This window comes from Dromiciops gliroides, chromosome 1 (genome assembly GCF_019393635.1).
Source record: "Dromiciops gliroides isolate mDroGli1 chromosome 1, mDroGli1.pri, whole genome shotgun sequence".
Classification (NCBI taxonomy): Eukaryota; Metazoa; Chordata; class Mammalia; order Microbiotheria; family Microbiotheriidae; genus Dromiciops; species Dromiciops gliroides.
In genome coordinates this window covers 720,517,132-720,536,964 of record NC_057861.1, presented here as the reverse complement: position 1 = coordinate 720,536,964, position 19,833 = coordinate 720,517,132, and the positions used below count along the sequence as shown (strand labels likewise).

At 34.9% G+C, this 19,833-nt stretch overlaps 1 protein-coding gene across 1 annotated transcript in view; it reads left to right on the top strand.

Moving 5' to 3' along the window:
- LOC122737331 (contactin-6-like) overlaps positions 1–19,833 on the top strand; it is a 482,372-nt gene that overhangs the window by 217,747 nt on the left and 244,792 nt on the right. Inside the window, 1 exon segment of the mRNA XM_043979812.1 lies at positions 15,258–15,353. Coding sequence (XP_043835747.1) covers positions 15,258–15,353 — 96 coding nt within the window.

The window sequence follows — 19,833 nt, the reverse complement described above, 5'->3', positions numbered from 1 at the left end:
TAATTGTAGTCAAAATAGATTATGAAGGACAAGACAAGAAGGTGCTAGAATTAATAGAAAACAGGTTTTTTTATATTTTCATATGATTTTCAGAATCTATTCACCCAAAATTAAATTTCTCAGAAAACTGAAATTTGAATAGTTTCCCATTTCCATAAATGTACAAATGTTGTATGAGAAATCTGATTTTGATAATGTATAGACACAAGTATATCCAAATCTAGACTCCTCCTTCCTTCCCCCCACCCAAGTCCTGTTTCCTGAGTTCTTGGACAGTAATATACCCTGAATTTATTTTTCCCCTTTCTACAACTTGAGGTAAAAAGAGATAAAATAAGTAGTGTGTGTGTGCTCAAGATGCTAAAAAATGTGAGAGGCTCTATTTTAGCAAATATGGAAAAATAAATGTTGATTTTATACTAATATAAACAAATCACCATGACCAATGTTTTTAATTTTTATTTTATCTCACCTACCTGATATAGAATTTTTACCTAAACAGCGTAAGCACTGTAAATATATTCCACTCTGTAATGAAGCCAACAAAAGTAAAAGTTCTAGGAACAGTAGTTAGAAATTGTAACAAAAAGTAGGGAACCCAAAATGAAAGAAAACAGACCAAAACAATACTTCAGATTAAGGAACTACCAAAAAAAAATCTGCATCAATCTGTTTTCAGGTACCATCAATTCTTTCAGAGTTATATTGGATCACTGCATTGCTGAAAATAACAATGTCCTTCACAGCAGGTCATCTTACACTATTGCTGTTATTTTGTATACAGTACCTTCTACTCTGCTTCAGCTCATGTAGGTCTTTCCAGGTTTTTCTGATAGCATCCTGTTCATCATAACTTATATAGTACCTTAAACCTGACAAAGAATTTTCTTCACAATAGCCAAGCAAAGTATGTACCATCCATTTTGCCATTATAATCAATTATCATAACTCTTTCCCTACATCCTATTCCCTTCCCATGATATTTACTCTATTTTCTATCTTTTTTTAACCTATTCCTCCTCAAAAGTGTTTTGCTTCTGACTGCTCCCTCCCCAGCTGTGCCCTCCCTTCTTTCACCCTTCCCTCCTTATCCCCTTCCCATCCTACTTTCCTTCAGGGTTAGATAGATTACTCTATCCAAATGAGTGTGCATGTTATTCCCTCCTTGAGGCAACTCTGATGAGATTAATGTCTTTGAGCTAACTCTGATGTGTATAAGGCTCCTTCACTTCCCCACACCTCTCCCATGCCTCCCCCCACTCAATATGTCCTTTCTTGTTTCTTTCATGTGAGATTTAACCCCATTCTACCACTGCCCTATCCTCTCCCCCCTCAATTTTAACCCAAAGATGTCATCATGGAGCAGCTCGTTGACACAGTGTACAAAGAACCCAACCAGGACCCAGGAGGACAGGAGCCCAAATTTAGCCTCAGATACAAGACACGCATTAACCCTGACCACCACCCCCCCCCCAAATAAAAGGAAAAAGAGAAACAAAAAAATGCTTTACAAGTATCATCCCTTCATAATCAATTCCCACCTGTGCCCTCTGTCTAAATTTCTTCCTGTCATCTGCCCTAATACTCAGAAGGTTCTTATGATTTAGAGATATCATCTTCCTATGTAGAAATGTAAACAGTTTAGCCTTTTAATATCTCTCATGATTTCTTTTTCCTGTTATCTTTTTATGCTTCTCTAGGGTCTTATATTTGAGAGTCAAATTGTCTATTCAGTTCAGGTCTTTTCATCAGGAATGCCTGAAAGTCCTCTTTTTTATTGAAGTTTATTTTTTCCCCTGAAAGATTATAGTCAATTTTGCTGGGTAGTTGATTTTTGGTTGTAATCCCAATTCCTTTGCCTTCTGGAATATCATATTCCATGACCTCCTATCCTTTAATGTAGAAGCTGCTAGATCCTGTAGTATCCTTATCATGGTTCCACATTATTTTAATTGCTTCTGTCTGGTTGCTTACAATATTTTCTCTTTGACCTGGGAGCTTTGGAATTTGGCTACAATATTCCAGGAAGTTTTCCTTTTGGGATGTCTTTCAGGAGGTGATCTGTGGATTCTTTCAATTTCTATTTTACCTTCTACTTTTAAAATATCAGGGCAATTTTTCCTGACAACTACTTGGAATATGATGTCTAAGCTCTTTCCTTGATCATGGATTTCAGGTAGTCCAATACTTTTCAATTATCCCTCCTGGATCTATTTTCCAGGTCAGCAGTTTTTTTCCAAGAAGATATTTCATATTGCCTATTATTATTATTATTATTATTATTCACTTGGATTTGCTTTACTGTGTCTTGGTTTTTCATAAAGTCACTAGCTTCCATTTGTTCAATACTAATTCTTAGGCAATTATTTTCATCAGAGAGCTTTTCCATTGGGCTTTTCAAGCTATTGAATTTTTTCTCATGTCTTTCCTGTATCACTCTCATTTCTCTTCCCATTTTTTACTCTACCTCTCTTACTTTTTCTTCAAATTCCTTTTTGAGTGCCTCTATGGCCTGAGACCAATTCATCTTTTTCTTGCAAGCTTTAGATGTAGGGGCCCTGATGTTGCTATCCTCTTCTGAGGGTGCACTTTGGTCTTCCTTGTCAGTAAAGAAGCTTTCTAGGGTTTGCAATTTTCTCTGCCTGCTCATCCTGCCCATCCTTCACTTTGACTTTTAATTCCTTCTTAGTGTCAGGTCCTGCATCCAGGATATACTGTCCCAAGCTTCAGGGGGTCCCAGGTGCTTATTTAATGAGGACCAGTTTCTTCACTCACCTGGCCCTTTCTCTGGTTCATAGATAACCCCAGGCCAACTTGCAAATTAAGCTGACATCAATAGGTACCATGGTTGGTAACTATGAAGAGCCTGCACCCCTCCCCGACCTGGGTCACCGCCACTCAAGGTTTCTTCCTGGTTCCCCGCTGGGGTAGGACATCCAAATCCCCCCCTTAGCTCTTGCGTATATTCCAGTATACTCCCCCACTTCTGCCAGCCATTCAGCCCTCTCCCCAGACCATGAGCTTAGTTTCAGAAGACACCAGCACTGTAGCTGATTCAGAGGCAAAGGGGAAAGTTTCTCAGGCACAGCCTGACTGGGGCTGTGTCTGTGTTGGCATGATCATGGGGCTAGACTCCACTCCCAGACCAGCTTCCCCTTCTGCTGAACTTCCAGGGTGTCTTTAGCTGGAAAATAATCTCAGGCATCTTTTTGTGGGTTCTTCTGCTCCAGGAGTTGTTTTCTGGCTATGTTTGGAGGGAGTTTTTTTGGAGTAATTGTGTCAGGAAGTCTGAGAGATTACTGCCTTTCCTCTGCCATTTTCGCTCTGCCCTTCCAGATCCACCCACTACATTTCTGACAAATTTACCTGTGGTACTGCTATACTATATTTGCAAAATGAGTGTATGTATACTTTATAGGAGGAAAGAAGTATATTTATTTTACTTTGCATATTTGTATAATATGCATCTTTCCTGAAATTGTTCAATATAATGATGAAAGAGAGTGTCTTTTTTTAAACTACCTCTATGATGTTTTTTATTCTCAATTCCTTAGGAAAATGTTAAGGATTATTTCCAGGAAACTGAGAAACAAATCTCTCCCCTGCCTTTTGCTTTGAGTTATTTTCTTCCTCTTCACCCAATCTTCTTAGAAGAAAACACACAAAAAGTGATATCTTATCTTAGAATTTAAATGAATTTGACATAAGAAGCCTTTTAAACATCCACTTACTTCCTATTTAAATAACATCATTTCAAATTTAGGACCCAAATCTCTGCTTATATATTACCTCTCTTACTATTTCTGACAATAGCAATGTGCTTTATTAGGTTATGTCATGTCATGTTACTAAGTTATGCTGCATAATGTAATAACATAATAGATATTTTAACTGAGCATAGAATATTCTGCCAGTGATCATGAAAATAAGTGAAGATTGAACTTCAGAAATTTTAAACAAGAAATTTATTTAAAAGGTTCATGTTTTCTATATTTTCTGTGGTGAATAATTAAGGCTATCCTATGGAGGGGAGATAGTTCAGAGATACATGGTTCTCTGAGATATCTCTTTCCTCAAACAGGAGAATGCAAAAGCTTTTTTTTGTTTTTTTTTAGTGAGGCAATTGGGGTCAAGTGACTTGCCCAGGGTCACACAGCTAGTAAATATCAAGTGTCTGAGGCTGGATCCAAACTCAGGTACTCCCGACTCCAGGGCTGGTGCTTTATCCACTGCACCATCTAGCTGCCCCATGCAAAAGCATTTAAAGATGGTAGATTGGATGAAGTGATGAGGTAACCAGCTGACAACGGAAAGTTCTCTTTGGGAGTGGGGACAGCTTGAGTGGGAGGTGGTGGTCAGGACTTCTGGAGTTATCTCTGTCCCCTGTCACAGATCATGCAGCAGTCATGCCTAATGGACTTATTTTCCTTCCTTTCAAGGTGTGTTCATCCTTCAGTTTGTGAGATTTAAAATTGGATATACAAGCATTAAACTCCCCCTTTTAACTTTGAGGGAAAAGTTAAAAGGGGGAGTTTAATGCTCATATATCTTAATAGTCCCAAATTCGTTGATTGGTCCCAACCCCATAACAATCATGCTGCTGTGACTAGGGTGCATTGTAATGAAGCAGCAATGAGAAAGGCAGACTTGGAAGACTTTTTTTTTTCTTCCAAAAATGAGGAGAAACTTAAGCAAAGAATTTGAATTAAGAAACCAATGGTACCCATAATTTTTATCCACAAAAGTTTGAAGCTGAGGGAAAGAGCTGGGAAGATTCTGTGAATTAGAGAGAAACTGACATTTTCTTTGAATATCCCTAATGTTGATTGGATTATGCAAACCTTCTTGGGTCAAGCGTTCTTGCCTTCCTCAGTGAGTATGAAGCTGCATAGTACCTTTTTCTTGGTGTTGAGAAAAGCGGGTTAGTTACAGCATTTCTCTTGGTAGATGGTAGTGTAGTGGTGGTGGTAGTAGGGGATGGCGGCCATGTTGATGATGATGAAGAATGATTTATTGTCAAGAAGTAAGGTAGAAGAATGGTTTAGTGAATGGACAACCAGATAGTCTGTCAGTCGATATATATTTGTTAAGTGTCTGCTAAGTGTCAGGCATTGTGCCAAGTACTGAAGATACAAAGAAAGGTAAAAAAGACAGTTACTGTTCTCAATGTATAATGAGGGGAGACAATATGTAAACCATTTTGTGTAAACAAGTTATACATAGGATGAATCTGAAATAATCAACAGAGAGAATGCATTAGATATAAGTGGAGTCAAGAAAGGTTTTCTATGGAGGATAGACTTTTAGGCTGGGACTTGAAGGAAGACAGGGAATCCAGGAGGCAGAAATAAAAAATGAGAATTCCAGTGAAATCCTGTGGATATGGGTAAAAGCTAATAAGCCAGTTTAGAGTGGAAAAAGCATAGAAAAAGGAGCATAATAGAAAGACAATTGTAAAGGGAAAGTTAGAGATGTATTGAAAAGGTTTTTTTTTTTTTAATCAGGTAAAGTAGTTTTGTTTTCTTTTTTTCTCTTTATTTGAGAGGCAATGTGGGTACCATTACTTTGTTGTTCTTGAGTAAAAGAGTATCTTGGCAACAAATGGGTTAAAGAATAATAACATTTTGTCTTCTGCCTAAATGATGGAATAGAAAAAATCAAGGAGACAAATTAGAAATCTATCATTTATAGTCTAGTTGAGAGGCAGTAAGTACTTATTTAGTACAGAGCAGGGAGAACTCATTATTCTAGGCACTCATGATTCTTTATTGTATTGTGTGTGTTAGTTATAGGTTCCTGCACAACAGCAAAGTAGAAGCCTTGATGATCCTCACTTCTTTTTGCTCTTCTCATTTCATCATTAGAGGTATACAGCGTATCTCTGCCCAGAAAATGATTTTTGCCTTAAGCCAAAACAAAACCAGTGATTTCAACGTGGGAGGTGCATTGTAAAGGTCAGCAAGTGCTCTTGTGTGTTGCTCATTGCTACATATTTTGCAGGCTTGAATCTTGAAGAAAAAGTTAGAAAAATCAGTATTTGATGATGGAAAGGCAGAGAGGAAATAATATGGCACAGTTTAAAATTAGATGCGACATTCTTCTAGTATCAATATTTCTTCTTTGAAATAAAACAAAACAAACAAATTAAAAACATTGAAATTTCAGCCCCTTCCTGACAACTTTTGGGACTAATTGATTTTTCAATGGTTACGGAATAAGATATATTAGATATATAGATATATTGGATTTTCTTTCTTTCTAGTTTTTAAGGACATATACATAATGTATATTGACTATCATACACTGGAATTCTTTGTCCCTGTGTACAAATCATACCATTCTAAATTTGAGAAGTATTAATGCAGTTGAATGTGTTGCTTTAGCATCTCAAAAAATTGCTATATATTAATAAGATATTTGGTCCTCAATAGCCAAGATCGAGGAATTATCATCATCAGCATCACCACCATCATTGCCAACATCATCCAGGTTAAGAATTTATTCTTCTTATCATCATTATTGCTGTTGTTATTTATTAAATTAAATTATATGTTTTATTCTAGCAGTTCTCTTAGGGGTAAATGGGGAATTCTGTAGTGCACACAGATCATTCTAATTAGAAACAAATTTACACAATGAAAATCAAATAAATTCATCCACAATAATATCATATACTCTCCCTGAAACCAGGAAATACACCAATTCTGGGATTTAAGTATTCTAGGAAATAGTATACTGATTTTCTAGAGGAGGAAACTGAAGCTAAGAGAGATTAAATGACTTGTAAATTTCTTCCCTTAATCTAGATCCTAACCACATCACCTTCATAATTATTTCCCTTCCTTAGATAAGTTCTTACTTAGCTACATGGTGATTTCTCACTAGGAAAAAAAGATCTAAGTCATAATCTGCTTTGTATTACCAGTGTCTTGATTCTCATTAGATTCAATTAAAGAGACATATTACCATTTTCCTTTGGTTTTGAGTCTGTGACATCCATACTTTGACCTATTTTTTAAAAAATTAAATTCACTAACATTGATTAAGCACATTCCCTTTGCTAGGCACTATGGTAACCAATGAAGATATATATTTTTAATATCAATTCCTGACATCCTAGGGCAAACATAGAGGTGAGAATACAACATCAATTAGTCATCTAATTAGTTGTCAGGTAAGGATGTATTATGTGGCAAGGACTATGATAAGCATTGAAGACACAAAGACAAGACAGCTGAACCTGTTCTTCAAAGGTTTACATTAAAATGATTTTGGCACAGCAAAAATTGAGGAGAGAAATTAGAGAAGACATTAAGGAGAGAATACTTCAGTTGGGCTGATCCTTGAAGGAAACAGATACCCATTTCACTAGCAATGCAGATTCTAGTAATTCCTAATGAAAGAAGGAAAAGGAGTTAGCAGGTCTTCATTGCTCTGACTTTTGTTACTTTCCATTACCATGCATATAAACTTCATCAAAATTTTAACTTACCAAAATGAGTACCAGTTCTTTAAAATAGGCATGAGAAGGGGCAGCTAGGTGGCACAGTAGATTAAAACACTGGCCCTGGATTCAGGAGGACCTGAAATAAAATCCGGCCTCAGACATTTGACACTTACTAGCTGTGTGACCCTGAGCAAGTCACTTAACCCTCATTGCCCGTACCATAAATAAATAAATAAATAAACAAACAAACAAACAAATAAATAAATAGGCACTAGATTTAAAAGAAGCTCAGACATTTCTCCTGGTTTGCATTTTGAATCTCAGCCTATTCTTCTGTACATGCTTTAAGATCTACATTAACATTCAGATATTTACCATTAAGAGAATCATCATTAACCCCAACTACTAGCCTGGCCCTCTGGATCCAGAAAGGTTAAATCAAAGTCTCATACAATGAAATATGTTATTCTCTATTGGTTATGAAATCAATTTTCCCCATTGACTATCTTAGTGACTACACACACACACATATGTGTGTGTGTGTGTGTGTGTGTGTGTGTATATATAATTGGTTAGACTGGTCTCAAGATCATAGTCATGGTTTCTCCAGACTGTGAAGACTTTTCATTCTAGAAGTCTTCCAAGGCTAGAGCTAGTTTGTAACAATTAGCAATTCAATTCAACAAACATATATTAAAAGCAATTATTGGAAAATAAAGGACTTGTGGAGGCAGTAAGATAAAAAGACTACAAAATTGATCAAGGAACTTTCATTCTTATTTGGTGATGCAAATTAAAAATATGGTACCAAGCCTGCATACTCTCCAACCTAGCAATACCACTACCAGGTAGGTACCCAAAAAGAGATTTAAAAAAGATGAATTGGCGGGCAGCCAGGTGGTGCAGTGGATAAAGCACTGGCCTTGGATTCAGGAGGACCTGAGTTCAAATGCAGCCTCAGACACTTGACACTTAACTAGCTGTGTGACCCTGGGCAACTCACTTAATTCTCATTGCCCTGCAATCAAAAAAAAAAAAAGATGAATTGAATTGAAATTGGGGAGATGCCCATCAATTGGGGAAAGGCTGAACAAATTGTGGAATGAGATTAGGATGGAAAAGTATTGTGCTGTAAGAAATGATAAGCAGAATGATATCAGAAGGATTTATGAAAAACGCAAACTAGTGGCAGCTAAGTGGCACAGTGGATAAATCACTGGCCCTGAATTCAGGAGGACCTGAGTTCAAATCTGGCCCCAGACACTTGATACTTACTAGCTGTGTAATCCTTGGCAAGTCACTTAACCATTATTGTCCCACAAAAAAATGCAATCCATCTACAGAGAAAGAACTGATGCTATCTGAATACAGATTGAAATATATATTTTTGTTCATTCTAATGTGGAAAAGTTTTGCATGACTGCACATATATAACTTATATTGAATTGTTTGAGTTCTTAAGGAGGGGTGGGGAGGGAGGAAGGAAGAGAATTTGAAATGCAAAGTTTTAAAATATCTATGTGAAAATTTGTTTTTACATGTAACTTGGGGAAAATTCTAAACAAATAAAAAATAATTTAAGAAGAGGAGGGGGAAAATTCCCCTGAGGACCAGTAACATGAAGTTCTGATGAAATAAAATGAATAGAAAACAAACCAAACAAATATGGTGCCAAGAAAATTGTGGAGGCATAAAGATATAGTTATCAATATTTGGGGAAGATGAGAGAAGGCTTCATAGAAGCATAAGCGTGTGACACACTTTGAAGTAGGTAAACATGATTAGAGGCAGAAATGAGGATAGAGTACATTCCCACAATGGAAAATGATATATAAATATATGCATTCAAAGTGTTACAAGGACAATTATACCATCCATTCTAGTTGGAAAATAGTCTGTAAATATGAGTAGAATGGAAAGAAACTACAAAGATAAGGTAGCACTAGAATTTTATTTTATCCTATAGGAAAATGGAAGTCTTTCAGGTTTTTGAGCAAGGTGGTTAACATGTTATGGAGGTAAAATTGAAAAGACTAGGCAACTGGGTGGATATGGTGACAGACAATGAACAATTAGCAAAGACTTTGAGATTATAATTTTTGCCATCAAGTAGGGTAATGATATCTTCAAGAAATAAAACAGCTCCATAGTAAAGTAGATAGTAATTTTATGCACATATGGATCATGCAATGCCAAGCACATATATATGCATATATATACCTAAATATGCAACTATACATAAAGACATACATATGTATAATATACATGTGAGTGTATATGGATATTAATGTATGTACAAATATAAATACATATATGTATATACATATACATATTCCTTAATTTTGAAAAAATATCCTATTTTAAAATAAAGGTGATTATTTATTATATATTATACACTTTTTCTACACTAGTATACGCATAAAAATGTAGCAATTTTCCCTCTCATCAGATTTTTAACTAGATACTCTTCTAAAACTTTCACGACCTTGTGCTAAATAATAATAATTAATGTGTATATTTATTTTTAAAGTTACAAATCATTGTGCATCAGTTATTTCACTGTAGACCCTGAACAATCATTTGAAATAGATAGTATATAGCTTTTACTATACTGATTTTAGAGATGAGTAAATGTCTTTTCTATAGCATTGGATTTAAAACAAATTCAGAGTTGTCTTCTGAGTTGGTTTTGTACAGAGGCTCAGGGCATTAGTGACTTGTACAAGTCCCATAAGCAATAATTAACAGAGAATTTATTTTATCTTAATTTTATGAACTTCAAATTCTTTACTTTGTTGAACCGTTTTCTAACATTTACAAATAACCCCTATTAGTTGGGTAACCCCAATGCATTAATAAATGTTGATAACATCAAATGAAATATTTGTAAAGCACTTAGAACAGTGCTTGGCACACATTATTAAATATATATTTCTTCCATATCATTCTCTGTCATGTGACCTTCATCAGAAACTAGTAGAATTTAAAACTGCAGGCTTCCTTTGCAACATCTACCCTTTATTCAGTCTTGATAATTCCTTCATTAACGTGCTCAAGTGTTATTTATCCTTTCTTTTTTTCTTCTTCTTTCTATCTGGATGGCATGCAAAAATATTAAGATCTGAATTTTGCTTTCAAGTACATTTTAGTTTGTCTTAAACCCTACTCCATCTTTATGCTCCAGAAGAGAACATATGGCCTTGCAATTCTTTGAAGGCATCTTTATTTCCAATGTCTGTGCTCTTCATGGGAGCACTCAAAATGGTTCCTTGTTTGTGACTGAGTTTTGCCAAATGTTTCTACTTAAACCAACATGAAAACAACAGGATTCAACAAGGAATAGTCATCATCATGTCTGTGAGAACTGTGGCCCAAGGTATCAGCCAAACAATTAGAATATGGACATGGAGCACAAGGCAGGGAGAGACAGATGGCAGTTGGTACTTAGGTGTATTGATTATCACAGTGTATAATTTGAGGGTAACTTGACAAAGTACCTTGCCCAGTATTTTTGCTCACATTTACCTTTAGGCAATAGCTGATGAATGAAGAATGGAAGCAGTTGGCATGTTGTTCCTGTGACCTCCCTCTTCTGATGCATGAATGAAGATGGAGACCAGAAGGATACACAGAAATATTCATTTGATTCTCTACCTGTTTTATTTGATAGTTCTTTCTTAAAATAGGATGACAATTAGTTTCTTGATCGGTATCTGGCTATTTAAAATGGAGGGATGAACATTTAAAGAAAGCTTCATGAAACTAAGCTTTAACTAAGAATTTTTTAATACCAGGAATAAGATGAAGATATGGATTTAAATACCCATTTAGAATAATACACCATTGTTCACTTGTTTGTTTGTTTTGTGAAGCAATTGGGGTTAAGTGACTCACCCAGGGTCACACAGCTAGTAAGTGTCAAGTGTCTGAGGTTCACTTGTTAGAAACAATGCTCCATATTAATATTTTAGAAGGGATACTCTTTAAAATGACTGAAAACTTTGTATTTAATATATATGATATGGATCTGATATACATGATATAAAATATTTATGTATACATATGTGCATACAAAATATGAATGATCAAAATATATAATTATCAAAAGGCTAATTGCAAAGTATTAATGACAATGTGAACAGATCATTGGAATCACCAGTACTATGGGAATTAAAAATCAAAAGAATATTGTAGTTACACCTTCCACCAAAAAACAACAAAAATGGAAATAATGTTGAAAGAGTTGTGCAAACACACACACAATGATGAACTGTCATTGAGCTGTGGATTAACTCAACCATTCTGAAAAATATTTTAGGATTAGATAAAGAAAGTGATTAAACTGTCCTTTCTCTTTGCCCGAGAATTTCAAGTGCTAGAAAAATAATATCCCACTGAGAAAAAATCATAAAAAGTAAGGGAGTAGATATATCAAATATTAATATCAAATTTTAGTGGCAAAACAATGGGCACAAAATAGATGTGTATTAATTAGGCAATTACTAAATAACTTGTGGCATATAAATGTAGTGAGATATTATTTTGCTTTAAGAAATTTTAATTATGATGAATACAAGGAAACATCAGATAACTTACATAAACTGCTACAAAGTAAAATAATTAGAACCAAGAAACCAATATGCACAATTAGTACAATGGCATAATGGAAAATATAGCAACAATGAACCAAATAAAATAAAATTTTATTATATTATAATGTCCATTCTTGGCCTCAAATGAAAGATATGTGAAATCATCTCACTCCCTTGTTTACAGAGGTGAGATAATATGTGTGTGGAACACCATAGATTAAGTATTTTTTCTTTCATTTTAATTTTATTTTTGTTAAAAAGAATATTTCTCTTGGAGGGAATGGTATATATTAGGACATATAGGTGATGAAGAAACAAGATATGCCAATGAAATATAATTAAGAAAAATGTATGAACTAATACAAAAAAAAGCTAAATAGAATGAGAGATTCACTATGGTTTAATGAATAAAGTGCTGGAATTTGCATGAGAAGGAAGAGTTAACATCTGGTCTTTGACACTTATTTAATGTGAGGCTCTAGAAAATTGTGTTACTTGGGGAACTACAGAGTTAATGGGATAAAGATCTGAGTTTGTTTTTTTTATTTAATTTTTAATTTTTTTTTTGCAGGGCAATGAGGGTTAACTGACTTGCCCAGGGTCACATAGCGACTAAGTGTCAAGTGTCTGAGGCCCAATTTGAACTCAGGTCCTCCTGAATCCAGGGCTGGTACCTAGCTGCCCTAAGATCTGAGGTTATTTTTTATTTTTTTTTTTTAGTGAGGCAATTGGGGTTAAGTGACTTGCCCAGGGTCACAGAGCTAGTAAGTGTTAAGTGTCTAAGGCCAGATTTGAACTCAGGTACTCCTGACTCCAAGGCCGGTGCTCTATCCACTGTGCCACCTAGCTGCCCCAGGATCTGTGTTTATAAAGAGAATTACCACATCAGGAGTTTCCCCCACAACTGTGAAAGTTATCTAGGCTTTTGTGACTCATGAGAACGTGTGATTCCTTTGGACACCAATTTCATTGAAAACCTTTTATAATAATACCCAGTGGAATTGTATTACTATTAGATGCTCTTTAAGTAGAGGTGAGGACAGAATATAGACAACTATTAGAGCTTACCCAAGGAACATGAGAAGAATTTTGTTTGACACTGAAAACAAAATTGATGTTAATATGAGTGAGAGATACTGGGGAAGGAACATTTGGAAAATCTGATCTGTGGCTTTTTAATTACACAGAATCATTCAATTTCTCATTATTTCTTTCTGATGTTTTTGTTTTTATGGTTATTGTGACAGTAGTGACAATGTAATGACTTCTTTTAGTTTAAAAACCTTACACATGCTTGTCTTCTAGTAGTAATTGAAATAGACACAATGTATCATTTTCATTAGTTTGGCTGTTACTTAAAAGAAATAATGCTGTTTATTTTGCTAATAAAAAAGGAGTCATGTGTAGAAGCTACATGGTTTAATGCAAAAAGCAATAAAGACAAAATCAGGACATAGAGTTTTGAATTCTCTCTTTTTAACAGTGCAATCTTTGTCATCTTAGCCTTTCCGAGTTTCAGTTTGTTCATCTGTGAAATAAAGAGGAGGGATTATAGGCATAGCTCTGTATACCTTATAGGGTTTCTATTTCTGAGCATCAGATAATGCAAGGACCCATGACTTCTTAGGTGTGGGATTTCCCTTCACCTCTGGAAATCGATATATGCTATAACTGCTTACAGCTCTGCCTGAAGACCAGTGAGTTTAAATTAATATTCCCAAATACATACAAAGTTACTAAAGTCATAGGCAGGATTTGAAGCAGGTTTTCATGACATGAGAAAGTCTAACATTCCCTCCAGTATGTTTCTCTCTGTCTCTCTGTCTTTGTTTATGTCTCTTTCTGTCTCCCTCTATTTTTCTGTCTATTATTCTCTGTCTGTCTGTCTGTCTCACACACACACACACACACACACACACACACACACACACACACTCACACACACAAAATAATCATTGTCTCAATCTCTTTCTCTATTTTTCCAGAAGGAAGTTTCTGTATACTATCTCTACAATATCTCCATTTTTCTAGTCACATAAACAATCCCTTACTTCAGGCTGTCATCACCTCTTGCCTAAGCTTTTGCAATATTTTCCTAATTGGTGTCCCTGTTTCGACAAAGACTACAATCCATCTCCACACAGTGGCCAAAGTGATTTTCCCAAAGCATAGGTCTGACAGTAGCACTGTCTTGTTTAATGAAATCCAGTTTCTCCTTGTCTCTTTAATATCACTCGTAAACTTCTTTGGCATTTTAAAGCCTTCAAAATCTGGCCCCAATTTTCCTTTCTGGGATTGTTAGACTTTATTCCCCATTTCACTTTTTTTTTTTCTTTTGATCCAACCAAACTAGATTTAATACTATTCCACATATAATACATTCCATCTTTAATCTCCATAACTATATTCAGGTAGGGAAATCTGCCCCAAAAATATCCTTCCTCTTGACCTCCACATTTTTACAATGACTTTTTTTCAGTCATTTCAGTCATATCTGACTCTTAATGACATCATTTGAGTTTTTTTCAGCAAAGACACTGAAATATTTTGCCATTTCCTTCTCCAGCTCATTTTACAGTTGAGGAAACTTAGGCAAACAGAGTTAAGTGACTTGCCCAGGGTCAAACAATGAGTAGTTGTCAGAAGCCAGATTTGCACTCAGATTTTGCACTTTCTGACTCCACGTCTGGCACTCCACCCACTGTGCTACTTAGCTATCCTTTCTGAGAAATACAGCTTTCTCAATCAGACAAACTATTTACTAAACTTTTTGTCGGTCTGTGTTATGTATTGGAGTTAGTGTGTTTCTCAAAACCCAGAAATAAAATACACACATACACAGATTTAAAATTACTCTCCAAGGAGGATTGATATTTACTTTGGTAGATAAATGCATTTTAAATACTTCTGTGTTGGGGATATAAATATGTGTTTTTTATTTAAAGGCCTCCCTGATTAGTTACTTAGTGGACTAAGAGTAAACTGGTAATGAGTAAGATCGGCAAATGTTACTATGACTATATATTAAATAATGTTATATAAAAATGATAGTAGTATTTGTCAAGGATAATCGATGATATAGATAATACATCCTTGTATAACAAATATATTTTTCTAACTTTTCTACTGAATGCCAATTACCTCATGCCAGGATAAGTTGACATTTATTTTATTGTTCATAATATTAATTCTAAAACATATTTTGTTTCTTTGTTAAGATATTGAAAACTTTGAAACGAAAGCAAGAAGTACTGTGTCTGTCCTGGCAGGTCAAGGTGTGGTTCTGCTCTGTGGCCCACCTCCATACTTTGGAGGTAAGTTCAGATGCTTCTGTTCTCTCCATTAACTTTGCCAAGCAGGGATGCAAAGCATAGAACAAAGAGTAGTAAGCTTGAGTAGGAATAATAATTATATCATATCATCATAAAACCATCAGAACAATCAGAATTTTTTCTAGTTCATCAGCACATTGTACATATATGGAGGCTTGTACCTGCTACATTCTGAAATATTGTAATCAATCATTATGTTAAAATATGCCTAGAGATGGAATAAGTCTTCATAAATACCATAGGAAAATACATCTTCATAATTCTCTTTAGGAATTTGTAGATGTCCAGAGAGATGTCGTAACTATTGAATCAAAAGAATATCTAGAGGGGCAGCTAGGTGGCACAGTGGATAGAGCACCGGCCCTGGAGTCAGGAGTACCTGAGTTCAAATGCGGCCTCAGACACTTAACACTTACTAGCTGTGTGACCCTGGGCAAGTCATTTAACCCCAATTGCCTCAACAAATAATAGAAAAGTGATGCACAGGGAAGGGATTTTTAGTCTTAGAATTCAAAGATGTGGATAGGACCTGAGTGTACAGACCCCTGAAATGAAAAGAGGATGAGAATAGTATGGGTCCTAGAGTCATTTAGTTATATTAGTCTTTTTCACATTCACTTAGTCATTAGCCAAGATGTTGGGGATGTAGGGTGTCAGGTCCCAAGATTAATGAATTAGCTTCAATTAGGATTAGGATTATAGATTTTGTAATTCCAGGATACAGAGTTCCATAGAGGATGCTTTTAGGGGAAGATGGGAAAAGCAAAGTAGTGGTGGCAGGTAGAAGACAAGATATATGGAATAAGAAGATGAAGTATAATCTAGTTTCCAATCTCATTATGGACAAGTCATTTATACTCTCTGATCCTAATTTTTGTCATCTGTAAAACTTGCAGTACATATGTGACAGGGTTCATTGCTTTAGTGGCTCACATAGCATGATGCAGATGAAGAACAATATAAATGTCAGATATTAATATATAAATGAAATATTATACTGAATATAATAATTTCCTAGAATTTTAAATCATTACTTTTTATGAAGTATGAGAAGGTAGAAAAGTTTTCCCATCATAATTTTTCACTTTCAATCATAAAATTCTTATTAGAACATGCCAGAGCCAAAAAATTTTAAGTGGGAAGTTAACAAAGTGAAAATAATACACTTTAAACAAGGAAAGTTATTTTATTTTATATTTCTGAATAATATTTATGGCATTAGAAAACTCTGCAATATCAGTGAACTGCATTTCTTCCAACATCATTCTGCAATAAATCATTACCATTCTAGTTATATTACAGGACATTGAAACAAAAAACAATCTTTGTCTTTTTTTTAAAACAATAGAAAGTATAATTTACAGTGACCATAATTTTATAAGACATCATTTGCAAAATTTTATATTTCAGTACATGCTGTCAAGCATGTTAAATCATATTTTGCTGACATTGGTCCCAAATCTTTGAAGGAATCTAATTTTATTTTTTTTCACTATAAACAAAACTGTCAGGGATAAAAGAAATATGAAGTGTTTTAAAGTTCAATAAGTGATGTAGATTAATTGAACTATTGAAAAAGTGGAAGCATTTTTCCATTCCCTTGATAACTTTAAATGAAAACATGAATATTTTAAGTATATACGGTCCTCCAAATGATCCTCTAGTGTCCCATGGGCTACTTCACTGTATAAGAAAAGAGATTCTAAATGATTTTAGAAAAATAGCTGTATTTTTATCTTAGTAATGTAGAAATATTTATACAAATTGTTTCAAGAAAACATTTTGGCGCTGCTTTATAATTCTTTGAGTCTCACTCATAGGACCCCCCCCCTTTTTTTGAGATGTTGGTTACTCTATTGAAGTGAAGAGGGAAAGGGAATGCAAAGGAAATATCAACATAGGACCTTTTGTTGGATAAAGGACTGCAAAACAATAATGACTTCATCCTATCCTCTTAATTTTGTTAGGGAGCTTCTTATGAACATCCTACTGCTGAATAATTTTGACTATTTCCTGCTTTCATCCACAATACTCACTTTTGCCTTGCTTTAGAGAACAGCATTCATTAATTTTGTGTATATATGTTTTATGTACATAGATGCTTATATTTTGTCTGCTCCCTTATTATCCCATTAGATTGCAGGTTAATTGAAGGCATGATCTGTTTTTACCTCTTTGTATGCCAGTGTTTAGTAATATGTATGGTACATAGTAGGCACTTATTAAACATTTATTTAAAGTGAGATTTCCTTTGTATTCCCTTTCCCTCCTCACTTGAACTGGGTAAACAACATCTCAAAATATAGAACAGCAAGAGTAATGGAAAAAAAAGAGAGAAAGAAAGAAAGAAAAAGGAAATAGGTTCTTTGATGAACTCCAGGTGAGATAAATGACATGATGTTAAGAGCCAGGACTGTTCCTACAAAAAGCAGTGACTTTTTTTTTAAATCATAAAAGCATTTTATTATCTTCCAGTTACAGGTAGAGATGGTTTTCAACATTTGTTTTTATAAGATTTCTAGTTTCAAATTTTTCTCCCTCCCTCCCCAAGATAGCAAGCAATCTAATATAGGTCATATATGTAAAATCACATTAAACATATTTCTGCATTAGTCATGCTATGGAATATGAATCAGAGCAAAAGGGAAAAACCTCAAAAAAGAAACAAAAAAAGTAGAAATAGTATGGTTCAATCTGCACCTAGATTCTACAGTTCTTTTGTACTGGATTTGGAGAGCATTTTCCATCATGCATCCTTTGGAACTATCTTGGACCATTGTGTTCTTGAGAAGAGTCAAGTCTATCACAGTTGATCAACACCCACTGTTGTTGATACTGTGTAAAATATTCTCCTGGTTCTGTTCATCTCACTCAGCATCAGTTCACGTAAGTCCTTTCAGGTTTCTCTGAAATCTGCAAAATAGTATTCCATTACATTTATATACCACAACTTGTTCAGACATTCCCCAATTGATGGATATCCCCTCAATTTCCAATTCCCAAGCAGTGAAATTTAAAAACAACACAAAACAAACAAAAAAATATCTGTGGTCACCTTTTAGCCTCTTTGATTTTTTTTTTATTTTAACCCTTTTGTTTTCTGTTTTCCATTTTCTCAAGGCTTTGATTTATTAATGGTTATACATGAGAAACAACTAGTATACTTTCATTGATTAGGTATTAGTTGCTTTATCTATATTGTGGATATTAATTTTCAACCATCTCAATGGTATTTACATGTTTAATAGGGGACTCTTAAGATCTACAATCATGAATAACCAATAGTGAAATTTTAGAGAACATGGTAGAAAGAAAGGGAATTTTTAAAAATTTTTTTGGACAAAGAGTGATGGAGGTAGCAGTTGTTAAGAAAATTCAAAGTCCACCCTATGAGCAACATACGATGAAATTCATGCAGACAGATGTAATTAGGCAGTACAATACGAATTAGAGTAATTACTTGGAAGCTGCAAATGCAAATAACCTACTTATTACATAAGTTCAGAGTAATAGCCATAGGCAGTGTTCCACTTAGAGATAGTTGTATTTCAAAAGTACATGTAAAAGTCAATTTTTTTGGTGGGGGATGTGGAATAAATTTTTTTTAAATTAATAAAATTTGTTTTTAAAAACTATAAAAAACCTACAATAAAAAATGAAAATAAGAACTAGAATCTACCTGAAAAATCACAAAACAATGTCAAATTTTTGTAATGCAATTCTTTGTTTTTTTTTTTTAATTCATCATTTTGGGGAAGGCAGAGAAAAAGCAGGGACTCACTTGATATCTCCCAAGTTCCCCTCCAAATGACTTTAAATAATTCCTCAAAACACATCCTGGAGTGGTAGACCACAAAAAAGGTCATGGTGAAATAATTTTCTAGACTAATACAACTTAGAAGATAGATGGGAAATGTCAATCATACAAGGTTGAGAGTGGAGTGCAGTTCAGAAGAGGTAGAACCACTAGTGGCCATGACATAGGAAACCAGCAGCAGATTTTGTGGCTGAATGAATCAGAGGTCACAGTGGTCATTTGCTGAACTCTCAGCCCACAGGAGGTAAAGGGGCTAAATAACTAGTCAGATGGAAAATATAAGGGTCTTTTGATGGCACTGGGTGCAAGACTTTGTTGCATTGTCTTTACATAGATCTGGGCCTCATTGCTGGGTCACGGTTCCAGGACAAGGAGGACCTAGAATAGTACAACAGAGTTTAGAGCCACAGGTGAGCTGGGATGTGGTTCCAATTCCAGGGCGGAAAAGAGTGCTTGTGCTCACTCAAAGATCAGAGTACAGTCCAGGAGAGTAGTAAACACAGCTCTCTATAAATAATACCACCTTGGAAGAATTAAAAGCATCCAGGCCCCCAGAACTAGCTCTGAAATCACCTACACAAAATTGGGAAACTTGGGACAGTATACCCTGTAGCATGAAAACAGAGTACAGTTTTAACATAAAGT